This window comes from Lepisosteus platostomus, chromosome 1 (assembly GCF_059453375.1).
Source record: "Lepisosteus platostomus isolate fLepPlt1 chromosome 1, fLepPlt1.hap1, whole genome shotgun sequence".
NCBI lineage: Eukaryota > Metazoa > Chordata > Actinopteri > Semionotiformes > Lepisosteidae > Lepisosteus > Lepisosteus platostomus.
In genome coordinates this window covers 9,990,483-10,005,000 of record NC_142611.1, presented here as the reverse complement: position 1 = coordinate 10,005,000, position 14,518 = coordinate 9,990,483, and the positions used below count along the sequence as shown (strand labels likewise).

At 37.8% G+C, this 14,518-nt stretch overlaps 1 protein-coding gene across 28 annotated transcripts in view; it reads left to right on the top strand.

Annotated features, from left to right (window-relative positions):
- Positions 1-13,060, top strand: part of LOC148677655 (ankyrin-2-like) — a 175,112-nt gene extending 162,052 nt beyond the window's left edge. For 25 of the 28 annotated variants that reach the window (XM_088616679.1, XM_088616971.1, XM_088616890.1 and 22 more), the window contains 7 exons: positions 1-511; positions 1,745-1,837; positions 2,655-2,738; positions 4,018-4,182; positions 6,003-6,185; positions 6,343-6,434; positions 8,991-13,060. The exon at positions 1-511 is cut by the window's left edge and continues 1,767 nt beyond it. In XM_088616679.1, the coding sequence (XP_088472805.1) occupies positions 1-511; positions 1,745-1,837; positions 2,655-2,738; positions 4,018-4,182; positions 6,003-6,185; positions 6,343-6,434; positions 8,991-9,162 (1,300 nt within the window). In that variant the 3' untranslated portion in view covers positions 9,163-13,060. The remainder of the gene's footprint in view (positions 512-1,744; positions 1,838-2,654; positions 2,739-4,017; positions 4,183-6,002; positions 6,186-6,342; positions 6,435-8,990) is intronic. The other 3 variants (XM_088617546.1, XM_088617289.1, XM_088617630.1) reach the window with 3 other exon arrangements.
- The last annotated feature ends 1,458 nt before the right edge of the window (positions 13,061-14,518 follow it).

Genomic DNA, 14,518 nt, shown 5'->3' with positions numbered 1-14,518 from the left:
TTCATCTACTCATAAAACAGTTGTCCCTAATATGAGTAACTTATATATCTCTGAATGTATAGAGTCAGTCCCAGGTGACAGTTATGCAACTCCTATTTATACAGACGTTTCTCAGACGTACAACATCGCTGACCCTGAATACACTGAGCCTTGCGTGCAGTACAGGAAAGGCTACAGTGAATATGCCCAACCACTCCAAGAACACCAAGAAAGTGTAGCTGAGGCTACCTGCGATTCCAAGCAGCCTTTTACATGCCAGAGTGAGGCTACCTTTGTACATCCTGAAGCTGAACCAGTATACACAGTACCTGCTAGTTTGTATAAAGAGGACACCTTTAGGAAGATGACCCCAGGGAGTGAAGAGTATGATGTGACCCCTATTGTGCATGAGCCAGAGGAGGTCCAGACCAGACCACCCACAGCAGTATCCCCCAAAGCAAGTGGCCTAACTATTATTGAAGAGCATCCTGAAAAAGTGACCAAATACCTTGATGATGATGCCCTAGAGAGGGTAAGGACTTGAGCATGGCCTTGAGCTTGTATTCAGCTTGTTATACTGCGAACACGAGGCTATGCAGTAGCAATTGATTAAAAGGGATTCACATGCAGACCATTAACATTGTGGCATTCCAAACGTTTACTAAAAATGTGGATTTTAAAATTGTTTTACACAGGCATGACCCATATGAATGTTACTAACAGATTTAAATGATTTACCATTTGAAGTGGTAACATGTAAGAATTTGGGCGTTTGCATTAAAATCCTTTTTTTCAATTCTTATTTCCTTCTCCCCTAATGTATGCCATAGATACTCATACTGTATGCAGTGTTTTTACCTACAGTTAAGTCACATGAGCTAAGAAGTTGTTCTATTTATTTACATGTTTTGCAGAAATAGATGGATTATTTTTGTATTAATTCAGCATAAATTAAAAGTATTGTAATGCTAAAATAGAACCATACACAGTTTTTTCTATTTAATATACCTTGTAACATCATTGCAGTTTTGCTGTGATTTAATCTTTTCCTTGCTCAGATTGTGAAATGCATTTATAACAGAAATATCTAATGTAATGAACTTGTATAAAAAAATATAAAATATAAACATACAGGAACTTTGAAAAGCATGTAAACTGTTAAAACAGCAACAGCTATTGGGCACTTTTGGAGGACCATTCTCTGACAGTCTTTAGATGACTTTGGAGCTAAACATCAGATTGTCTTCACAATCCTCAGGAGACATGGCTCAGTAATCTGTAGATTATGATGTGGAGTGTGGTAATAAAAATTTTTGAAAGTCCTAGAGAAATGATAGGATCTTCCCATTCAATGACTCGTACAGTTTGTCAACTGTATGATCTTACAGTCTATTGTATTTCATCCAGTCTTTAAAAGTAATGGTACATTTTTAAAATAGAAATTTCAGTTAGGATATATTTTTCTGTCAGTGTCTTTGCAGAACTGTAACATTTGCATGAATGGTTTGGGATTCTTGTGTTTAATAAACTTCGTCCTTCATGATGCAGCAGAGATTAATAACACATCAGATTATGTGCAGAATAACCTTACCAATGAATAATCACAATAACCTTACAATTTAGTACAAGCAGAAATAAAATAATAACAAAGAAACAATGATAAAATGTTTAATTCTGCTCTATGCCTAAAATGACCTGATATTAACAAAATAATCATTTCATGTAAGCCATGTCCAACCCACTATGCCTCTCTGCTATCAATCAGGAGATAGCAGAGGAACTAGGTTTGCTGGAGGATAGTTCAGATGAAGAAGAGATGGTAACGACCAGGGTTGTCCGGCGCAGAGTTATAATTCAGGTACTGAGTGGCAATGAAGAGCATGTGAATTTGCCCTGGGAAGAGTTAAGGGTGTTTGGCATCACTAGAGTCCATGCTGTGATGCTGAACATGTGGCTGTTCGCTTAGTAGTGCAATGGGCATGTGTTGCTTTATAGACCAACATAAGACTCCCCCTCTACTTCCCTTGTCCCCTCCGATGCTTGCTTATGAAGCAGTACAGTAGTTTGCACTGTACTGCTTTGTACTCCGACAGCCTTAATCCTGTTGTAGTGACAATCTCTTTCATTTCAAACCGGTATTTTTTAATTGTATGTTGCATCATTTCGGGGGTATGGAGGTAAATACTTGAAAACCTTTTTATGTGGATGAAAGAGAATAAAGGGTAATATCTTAGTTTGCTCGAAAAAAGCTGGAAAATGAACAGAGGTGGTGACGAGAGGTCTTATTCCCTCTCAGAATTCCCACAAAAAGCTGGGCATACATTTTTCATGTAACATCCTTGTCATTATTATTATCAATGCAGTCCAATACATGAAGCCTGTTGCTATCATGAGAGACACTTCGCCTGCTCATAAAACAGTTGTCCCTAATATGAGTAAGCTAATATTCGGTGAAGTCCTTTAACCTATTGGTCAACTGTAGGTACCGAATACAGGGCTTTAAAAATGACCCAGAAGGAAAGATCTCAGCTTTTTAAGGATTTTAGTGTGAATAGTAATATAGAATATGTTTTCTTTTTTAAGAAAACATATTTTTTTAGCATGGGGCTATGGACAAATGCAGTGATTAGTTTTTTGCACACTAATTTTTCATTTTCACTTTTCGTGTTATTTAGGCTGATGAGATGCCAGACATTCCACCCGAGTCAGTGACAGAAGAGCAGTACACAGATGAGCACGGCCACATCGTTGTAAAGAAGGTACTATACCTGACCAAATCATTTTCATACAGAGTCCACTCGCCATATTTGTATTCCCTCAGCCCAAGAGAAGAATAGATGTGTTTCAACATAATGGGGGCAATAATGAAATTAACGGCATGTTAAAATCCATTTTTGCAGGGCATTATAGTACTTTATGCTCAATAATAATGTAATGTATAATGTTTCTTTATTAGCCCTATACAATTTCTTGCATTAGGAATTCATCTTTTCGCATACCCCAGCTTTTCTCCATGGAGACAGACAGGGAGAGAAGCTTGGGGTCAGAGCACAGGGTCTGCCATTGTACGGCGCCCCTGGAGCAGTTAGGGTTAAGGGCCTTGCTCAGGGGCCCAACGGAGTAGGATTCCTCTGCCAGCCACAGGATTTGAACCGGCAACCTTCCAGCCACAGGCGCAGATCCTTAGCCACAGAGCCACCACTCCGAATGTCTATCAATTAATGGTTTGCAACTGCAGATGTTTTATTTAAGAGACTATAATAAAAATGTACATTTCTTAACTTTCTTAACCAGTTTTATTGATCTCAGGGAAGGCATGCACACTGTAAAGGGACAAGGAATCAGGTTTTCTCCATGTTTATTTTTATTTTTTAATGTAAAATATGGGCAAACCCCTTTCTTATCCATTTATAACATGGTGCCACAATTATACACTATATTCTAAATGATGCTTTACAAGTGCATTATTCAGATTTAACATCCTTTGATTTTAATTCTACACTTTAAGTTATCCCAACCTTTTGTTTGCCTTTTTTATTGCTTCATCAAATCATCTTGTCATCTGCCAGATGTTTGCCTTGAATAGTTCACATCTTTTGAATTTCATTTGCTGCTTCTGTGGAGTTTGCCGATTCTCTCAGTACAATCTGCAAATATACTGTAGCTAACTACTGTATACCAAAATGTAGATTATAAGATTACAAATAGGAAGAGCAGAGTTCCTACTACAGATCCCTGTGGTACTTCACTATTTACAGTAAATGACCCCAATTTAAGTATTCACTCCGTATTTGTATTCTCTGTCTCAATCTAAACACATGTAATTTTCAGAATGACTGCCCTCTGTAACTTGAGCATCAATATTCTACGAGAAACTTTATCAGAAATCTGAAATACACTTTCAAAATCTGTATACACTATTTCATATATCTTTGGATATCCATTTCTGTCATCGATTGTTCAAAAACTCTATTCTTCCAGTGCAAAAGGACAGAATTTGACCATTTCCTTTGTTTCCTTTTTGTTTTTCCCCTACAGATCACCAGGAAAATAATTCGGAAGTTTGTGTCCCCGGATGGCACAGAGAAAGAGGAGGTGGTAGTGCAGGGACCGCAGCAGGACCCAGTGATTGCTGAGGAAGGTGATGGCTACTCCAAGGTGCTGAAGAGAACAGTGCTGAAGAGCGAAAGTGACCAGACAGAGGTCAGTAGATCTCCAGACTGCTATTTTTAGTCTGCTAGTCATCTATTACAGTGTGGCTTGGCAGCAGCTCGTTTTTGGATCAAAAGGCGTTATAGGGGGTGACCAGGTCAAGCCAGTCCATTATTAAAAGTGAGTACAGCTCGCCTTTATTGTGGACATTTTTACAGAAAGACTGGAAGTATTGCTAAGGATAACAATCATGCTGGATTCTCGTTTTTCTCTCACTCTCCCCTTCCCTCTGGTAAGCATTATACATGTACTGTAGGAGCACAAAGGCAAGTAGGCAAGATTCAGTGACAGTTTCTTTCCAATAAGCTGTCATATTGCTGAACTTTATCCCGACCACTGACTCACACTGATGTTTTTGTTTCTCTTCTCACACTGCTTGTCTGACTTGTTTTTAAGTTGTGTGTTATTTAACTTGTTGTTGTTGCTGTAGCTGTTCTGTGTTTATGTTTTGGTGTGTCCTTCATGTCTTTGTATCAGAGCATACAGTACTGTACGTGCAAATAAGCATTTCATTGCACTTGTGCTGAGCTGAACTTTTAACATTTTCTGTAAACTGTAAAATCAAAGCGTGAATAGAAAGAAAAGGTCGCACATCAAAATCTACGTATCTGATATAATGAACTAGTGTGACAGATGGTGTATGTAAGCTTCTAAAAGAGGATAAGAAGATAAATGCAAGCTTCTTTTTTTTTTACAACAGGCACATCTTCCACTTTGCTGTTATCTCAAATATATTACTCGGGAAAAAAAAAAGACATAATGATGTATGTTTTCCTACAGTTAATTGTCGTCTGATCTTGATTGTCAGTTCCATTGATAGCCTCAAAGAATCTTTTTGCTAGAAAAAGTGAAAATGAGAGTTTGGTATGTTGCATGGACAGTATATGCAACTAAAATTGTTATTCATATTCAGGCATTGTATACTAATCTTGCTGTGTGTAACAGGAGTAGCCCATTTTTGCACATACATCATAAATATTTAACTGCACATTAACATTAGACTCCTTATTGATTTTTTTTGTACTGTGAATGTGAATGAAAGTAGGCTTAAATGCACAAAGGGGGCTACAGGGACAGCAGGAGAAGTGAGGTGATATGCATGAGGCGGCATCTTAATAATAAACTGAATTTTGTTAATTGAATTAATATTTTCCAAGGCAACACCTCTGGGGCCTCAGCAGAAACAAATGTGCAGTTTGGCTACATGTCTTTTCATACATGCACTCTAATTACTCACACAGCCATTTTGCCCCACATTCAACTACATAATAATAAACAAAAAATTAATTCCTTACACTTCTATATCACTTTTCCCACCCACCTGGATGATGTGACGGCAGCAATAGTGCACCAGTAAACTCAGCATATCGACTATCAAAGGGAAGGAGAACAGAGTGATGAAGCCGGTTCATAGATGGGGATTATTAGGAGGCCTTGATTAGTAAAGCCAATGGGAAATTTGGCCAGGTAACATCCCTACTCTTTTAGAGAAACACCCTGGGAGTTTTAATGACTACAGAGAGTCAGGACCTCAGCACCTTTTTATAGTATAACGTCCCTGTCACTATACTGGGGCGTTAGGACCCACACTGACCGTGGGGTGAGCGCCCCCTACTGGTCCCATTAACACCTCTTCCAGCAGCAACCTCAGCTTTCCCAGGAGGTCTCCCATCCAGGTACTGACCAGGCTCACACCTGCTGAGCTTCAGTGGGTTGTCGTTCTGAGCTGCGGGGCGATAAGACTGCAGGCAATATTTATATCGCCGAACCTATTTATATCGCATAATGTGACTGTCTTGGTCGTCCACCAGGTGACCTTCTCTGACCCCGCAGCAGAGGGCAGCTCTTCGGGGTTCCAGGTGGAGCCCACTCATGGCCGAAAGGTCAGCAAGGTCATCAAGACCACAGTTGTCCAGGGAGAGAGGATGGAAAAGCACCTTGGGGACCCCTCACTAGCTACTGGTCTTCCAACGGCTGAAGATGACTTCCAGCAGGTCAGCCCTTTTCAGGTTTCAGTCTGCGCTGCACAGACATCAAACAGGCTCTATATTAAAAACAACAGTATAATGTAGTCTTTTATTTCTGGGTGGGGGCACAATGAAAGGCGATATTTCTGTGTATGAACTCCTTTCCCTTTCTTGTTATATTCAGGCCTTGAGTTATGCAGGGGGCTTTGGAAAAATTCACCTTCCACATTTAGTTGAGCAGGAGATTGTGAAGGAGGATGGATCAGTGATCAAAAGGTTTGGAATGGCATGAAACGGCTGTTGTCCAAAACCCTGAGATTAACAATGGCTGAGAATCCCTGTGGAGCAAATTGTGTGATTTAGAAGCACTGTAGTTTTCCTTCTAACAAACTCTCTCATGAGTAGTTTTGCCCATAATAATCATAATCAAGGAGAGGGTAATGGCGTATGTATTGTTTCACTTCCCTCCTTTTTCAGCTGTAATTTCTCAACCCTGGGTTTTACAAAAGGATCATCTGAATCTGATTTCATATTTATATGTACATCTGGATGACATAACTCAAATCATAACATATACCAAGTTCTTTCATATTTGTAAGTTTAAAAATGAGTAAACTCAGGAATTTATCTTTACAGATTTAAGAGGAGAAGTGGAACAGCACATTTCTTCCACACCAAGAAGCTTGCATGGTTTTTTTAACGAGTTATTGTGATACAGTACATTTAATCAAAATTAGGAACAATTATCATTGTCTTGAAGTAAAATTGTCCTTTGCTCTTACCTGCTTATATTTTTGTCCAAACTACAGTATAAATACAGATGTGGTGCTTTGCCCACAGTCAGTTAATGACCCAGTAGTCCATTATTTATAATAATAACATTATTTTAAAATGTCTTCTAACCTTTAGAATATCAGTGATTTCTGTCACACTCACTATGTTTTAAAGAATAATGCCTTCCATTTGGTAGAATATCAAATTCCTGCAGGGTGGATTTCACCTCATTTCTGACATTTAGAAAAGTCTTCAGACCGACTAGTAATTGCGTCAGCTATAAGTGGTCTTTTTTGCTAATAACATTTTCACCCCGTATTTAAACATTTCATCTTCTGTTTTGGTTTACAAAAAACTGTTTTCAAATTTTATTGTAGAAATTACATAATTAGATTTAATAACATTTAAAAACCAAAGCAAAGGTTTCAAGAAATATTTTACACAAATTTTAAACTCTTAAGAGAAAATTAAAATATAGATGTGAATCACATGATATGACAGTGTATGAATCAATATCCAATATGTAATATGTGAATTTCGTATTGTGTACTTTATTAAAGACAAAGGGATGTTAAAAGGTTTAAAAAGGGATTTAGGAATCCAGGTCTTGGGTCACCAGGTGTTTCAGTGAGTTAAAATCTTTCGCCTAGTTTGCAGAATGAGTCACAAAGCCTGAAGGCTCAAACTGGTTTTCAGCCATTGGGATACGCTGACCACTGTGAATTAGAGTTTCCAGTGGCTTGTTAAGCACTGGAATGGGGTGGCTTGTTAAGCACATAATAAGGAGTGATGTCCCTGTGACGTCTCTTAATCTCTTCTGTCTCCATTCTTTTTCACAGTAAGAAAACAAGAGACCAACCTCACACAATATAAAACAGCATCAAAATGCTAGCTGCTGGAGAGGTTAAAGCAAAGAGCCTGTTACCACGAGTGTTTTGATTCAGCTCCCAGCTCTGTCATTAAAACTGTGTTACCCTGAGCACACAGTTCCTTATGCTCTATCCTTTGGATGAGAAATAGAATTAAGTTTCTGCTATCTATCTCTAGTCACCGTAAGGTTCATAGATCAATATGACTGCTATCACTAAGCACAGAACTTCATAATTTTCACCTCAAATACATGATTTTATGTTCATAGAAATGTTTCATAAGAACTGTGCATTTTAACACAATATACAATAGTGTGATGTTGACAGAACATTGCAAGTACTGTTCTTCTATACATACCTGTACTGTATTGTTGCTTTATAGTTATAAAGTACTATTTATCTTGTTTCTTTAAAACTGTACATTGAATTGCTTATAAACAGCAGGTCATAAGATATAATCACTGGATTTTGTTATTTCATAATTCACAAATATGCAAAGGAGCTTTTCTCCAGACATCTTGAAACGTCTTGTAAAGGCAAGGGAACCTGCCTTGTAACAGGTCACTGCTGTCCTTCAGTTGTTATGCAATGGTTGAATATCAGAAGACTATACGTGTTGAATTATGGTACTCTTAGTTTTTAGAAACAGACACAAATCTGTATGCAACAGAGGAGTTGTCATTCTTCAGATTATGGTCAGTTTAGGGACAGATTTGGAGGGGTCTGGTGTAGCTGGCTTCAGATATTTACTCACGGAGGTGTTGCCGAACGGTTTACTAAATACTGTTATGCTAAGTAAAAAAAAACATGGTTTGCTATCTTAATGAAGATGTTTAGCTCCACCAGCGAGCTAGCACAGTAAATCCCAGAAGATCATGTTCATCACATGGTCGAAGATCTGATGGTAATGGGGGTGATTGATCTGAGCTCAAATGTGTATTATTATTTCTACCTGATTTGACTTCGTGCCAGGCTCCCCATCTAGGTAACAGTTTCTCCTGCGCTGTGCCATGTGGACTCACGCTTGGCCTGTGTCCCCATCACCACAGAGTGGTGGTTCCTTAAGCCCGGTTCACTCTGTGCCCGGGGGAGGTGGGGGGGAGGGCGAATGAACTGTCGAAGCCCTGTAGCTCCCAGCTCCCGCGTCGTGTTTTTCACGGTTGTCTTCTCTGCCGGCTCCTCTCTTAAGGTCAACGATGCATAAAGCCTGCTGTCAGAAGAGGACTGTGGTAAGGGACGCGGAGGGGAAGCGGGTGCACGTGGAGCAGCTCGAAGACACTCCCGCGGCGCTGCGGCGCGACGACCTCCAGCACGACCTGCACCAGCTCCTCAGCCGCTTCTGCACCGACGAGGCCGAGTGACACAGCCAGCAGCCGACCCCCGGTTCCCATTTCAGCCCCTCGCGCCCATCCTGCTTGACGCACCGGACCCGGTTTGTTCTCGCGCACCTACGCTTTACCTAAAGACGCTGGATTCTTTTCAGTGCTGAATTGGAACAGAGCAGTTTTTGTTTCCCGATTTTCTTCGATTTTCTTTCCCGTTTTCTAATTTTGTGACCAAAGATAGCATCCTGTGATGTTGAGTTACGTAAAAAAAAAAAATTAGATCTTTTTTTTTGTTGTTGCTTTTTTCGCTGCTGTGTTAGAGAATGACTTGCCAACGGGACGGCAAACTACAATGTCTGCTTCATCCACAGACCTCTTCAGAAGGGAAGGACACTTTTGAACATTTGTATATATATACTGTAGGTTAAGTGCTTGGACTTGGATGGTTTGTTACACTGCCTATCATAACTGCACACAAACACAAAAGTCACTGATCACAACATCTATTTTTCCTAGGGTATCGTTTAACAAAGTAATACCTGATATCACTATATTAATCAGCTGCGTGTACAGGCCCATTACAAAGCACTTATACCATGTGATCGCTGCTGGAGTGTTTTGTCTTTGTATGTCTATAATTGGGAGGGGAAGGGTGACTTGTAGGTGATTTTAACAACAACAATAATAACTATCACTAAACTGCAAGTTCTGGGGGAAGAAAGCGAATGAATGCTGTTGCCGTCAGAACCGACCATGGCTCGAAATGGTCCCGTGAACATTCAGAACTGCATAAGTGAGCTAACTTCTGTGTTGCACCAATGCTCAAGAACCAGTAATCTTTTACAAGCTAGAACTGCAGAAGGCTCCGATATAGCCCAGTATTTTCCGCCTAAAGCTTTGCAACCACTTTCTTTCGGTCAGCTTTGTCCGTCTCATCCTGTGTGTGCTGTGGTTCCTTTTCCCTCCTCTTCACTGCACTCTAGTAGACCTGGGAATGAGGTGAGGCACTCTATGTGTGTGAAATTACTGTAATGTCTGCATTCAACTATTTATCAGGGTTGTCCTGTTTGTACGTGTGTGTGGTGGACATGACTGCTGTAACCATGTTTTTACGAAATAACTTACGTACCAAGAGGTTCCTCAATAGGACAATGTTTTTCTAATACAGATGGGTACGATGGGGGGCATAGACGTGAAGGCCCACAAAAAAGAAGTGCGAGATCTCAAGGGATTTGATAACAATCAACGTCATCATTGATCAGGGGGTTTGGGGTGTTTGTTTTCTTTCAGAGATATGAATTAGCCCTTCTACTGACTCACTGTTACAGGGAAAACTGTTGTGAGTTTATTGATGTTTAAAAGACAGTTATTTTATGACATAGTAGTTGTTCAATATTGTTTTTACACTCTGGGCTCAGAATGGAAGGCATATCATCAGAAAAAGGTATAATTGTTATATTTATTCACATGAATCCTCATTTTATTGGAGCCATGTTTAGTGAATGAGCTAACAAAACTGATCTTATTTTGTAGTCTATAAGTAACAAAATATGCTACAGGCCATTTTAATATTTTGTTATTTTTGTGAAAGTGTGCTAGGGTTAAAGAGTCCTTCAACTCTATTTATAGAAATAAGGGTTTATCAGGTAGTACAGAATTTAAGATGTATCCCTATAAAATTACATTTTACATGTTCATTCCAAATTTAGTTTAATAGAATTTAAAAGACAAAAAAAGAAGAGTGGTTTTATGGATCATAAACATTATTTTAGGCTGGCCTAATTTTAGACATTTAAAGTTGTTAAAAAATCTCTTCATGGCTTTATTATTATTCCAAAACCACTTCCATCAAGAAGAGTTCAATACCATTTTGTCCATGAGCACATTTCCCAAAAGACAAGTAAGTAAAATACCATACTGTAGATCAACTTTAAAGGCACAAAATATTGTTCCATAATTCTCTTAATATGACTTTATTTTCTAGTCAACTTTAATTTTCTGTGGCTTTCTTCAATTATGAAATATTAAAAAAACTCAGAAAACTCAGAATGTAGATTTAATTTCTTTTTCCAAACTGAGTTGCTAGAATCATATGATACATTCTAAAAAATAGTTATTTTCCTAAGTGCTTAAACATTGAATTTTGTGCCTGAATATTATTCACAACCTCTACATAATTTCTCTAGAATTTTGTGATATACAGTACTTGCTGGCTACTCAGAAAAAAAAAAGTTCTTTCTGTTTCAAGTAATGCATTTTATGATGACAATTATTCCCTTTTCATTATTGAATCGGGCATCATGGAATAAATTTGTTTTGTGGCATTTAATTCAAACAGTAAGATCATTTAGGAAACACGTCAATTAATCTTTTATTTTTGGATTAATCTTTTTTCTGTTTGTATGTGGGAAGTTCTGAATTTCCAACAGTGGTGCAATGGGTCTGGAAAAAAAAAGCTTTATCCCATACAAATAGATGTTTTCTTTCCTGCTTTATTGCAATCAAAGGTCATGAAACAACTGTTTCCACACTTTTTGTAGCATCTCAGTCACCATGTTCATGTGTGTGAGAGCTCACATTGTGCTGTTCATTAGACAGGGGTGCTAATCCCAATCTCCAAAACTAAAGAAGTGAACACTTCTTGACAGTGTAATAACAGCCACACAGAAATATTGCAGTTATGAACCGAGTGTTGTATTTTTCCCTTTTATTAATGATGGCTTATGGATATGGATCTTATTGGTCTAGCAACCAGCCACATCTCTAAAATCAGTTAAATTATGGACTTTGGGAGAATTAATCACATACAGTAGTTCTTCTATCTACAGTATATTGTATTATTACTTGATTACATGTCCAGTAATATAGACATAAAACTGGATGTTTCATATGGTGGATCAGGTAATAAGTTAGTGGAGAAGAAATCAGCTTTCTATTTTATATATATATATTATTTCTGTAACTCACTAAAATTTTGGTTATGGTCTTGTTTATGTTTTTTTTAAAAACAAAACAAAATATGCCCTCTTAATCTAAAATAATAATTAATGGTCATGTGATCCTCTTCTTGTTTTAACTAAGAATGCAAATGGTGTAATGGCTTTAAAGTTCACACATGCCATTTTTGTACCTAGCCAGTGGCAGGGACACACACTGTACAAATGAATTAGACTGAAATCGTTTGATAAATTAGTATTGTTAAATTGAAAGTATCTTGCATGTAAAAAAATAAAATCCAAACGGGACACTTTATACAACAACCGTGAAGTGGAACCCGCACCCTTCACTGATTTGGTTCTTAAATTCAACATGATTCCTACATTCCTAGGCCACTGAACCTCAGGTTGTTTGGTTGTTTATATGTGTATTAGCATATATAGAAATATTTTGGGGTGAGATGTTTCCAAAGCAAGTTAGATACCTTTTGGATTTTAACCTCTTTAGAAGCAGTCGGCTCTTGTTCAATGATTATTTAAAAGAGTTTTTACAAATCAAGTCGTTCCAGTCCCACCTTGTAAAAAAGTATTAAATACTTAAATGCATATTGTCCATATTAGGGTAAATGTATGCGTAGGTTTCCAGTTCAATAGGAAATTTTCAAATAGAAATTCAAATTTCATAATTTCATAAGTCCATGCTAGATCAACAGGATAACTACTTTATTGTGTGGGAGAAAATCCATTTATTTGAAAGCTTTTACCTAAAATCTGTATATATTTCTTATTTTACCTCTGATCTTTCTATCAGGCTCTTTCATAATCTTCTGTACATCTAATAAGAAACAGTTTGAGAGTTTTTCAACTAAAGCTGTTAATTCTTGGAGAACTCACAGGATTGGAATGCCCCCCAAAATATAATTTTCTTCTGCAGTATGTAATATTGATTTTCTTTTTTACTCAGAGTTCTAGGCTCAATTTTCTTCTAGCATGCTACTCGCACGTTCATTTCATTACGCAATAATGCATTTTCAAAGTACTGTACGTGTGACAAGAGCACCTCTGTCCCTGCTGGGATCTGATCACGGCTGCTCACAGGCAGCTCCAGCACCACAGCCACTTTCCAGACGGCACTGAACTCGGCTATGCTAAAAGATCAGGACTCCTGCTATGGTTGAATTCAGCAATATACTGGATACAAGGGGGTGATGTCACTGTCTGTAACAAATTCAGTGTGCAAATGATCCCTGTACTATTACAATTGTTTTAACCCTGGAATTTGACATTACCAATACATTTTATATATATACATAAATGGATATACAGTACTAGAAATGTAGTTACATCATGTGTAACAACATAATAATACAGTAATTCTATATTACTAGTTTATAAGACTAAGAGCACAACATGCAGTGAAACTGTGAAAAACATTTAGACTTTTTTCAGTACTTCTCAAACAATGCTACAAAATGTGCAGTGCTTGTTTTCTACCTAGTGAGACAGTGTTACATGATTCTTGCAATGCTTCATGTTTTGTTTGTAGCTGGAGAGATTAATTTTCACCTTGATTAGCTTCTGTAGTTGTTTTGTTATCCACAGGCAATTTGTGCTTCTGCTAACAAAAGGGCTTATAGATAATTAAATGCTTTTGCTACTGTATGATGCTGTTTTAAAAGTTTTGCTTTTGTTTCCTTCCTGAAACAGCAATCTCAGTATGCAATACAAATTTATCTATCGGTCCAAATATAAAAAGTGTTCATGTCATGCTTAAGAGAAGGCTGCACAGCTTTACTCTGAGTAGATAAATAAGGCATTCAATTCCTAAACCTGGCTCAAATAAAACTGGTACCCCACAGTAAACTAAGGTACTATGGGTATATTGTAATGACTATTTTATGTCATCAAAAAGTGTCACCTCTTAAAACATGCCTTGAATTCTAAGCCTGCAGTGTTGATACCGGTGCAGACTAGGTTTAGTTCCAACAAGAATTAAATCACAATGTTTTCTTAAGGTGTTTTAAGATTAATGCTGTTCTTAATTTGTAACCTCTGTAATCGTTACATGAATTCTTGTGCCCTTAGTGTTAAGCCAAGAATGTGGGCAAAATCAAATAAAAGGACTTCCTGTCTAATGTAAGGAGCTTCCCCTGAATTCAGGTACACTTCCACGTTTCAGTGCAGAACGCAACAGGCAACTGGGACAGCGACAATGCAGAATGAAGTCACCGACTTGGGTTAAATCTCGGGCAGACCCAAAAGTATCTGTGGTGTATTTGCAGTGCAGACTATATGTAATGATTATGGTTTTTCCACTTTGCTTTTTGAGTGTAATAAAAAAACCGAAATGTGAGAAGTAAACTTTTAAGTTGATGAATCAGCATCTTGTTTCCATGGTGATAACAATTATATACATATATATATAAATATCTATGAGGGCATGTATTAGTTATTAA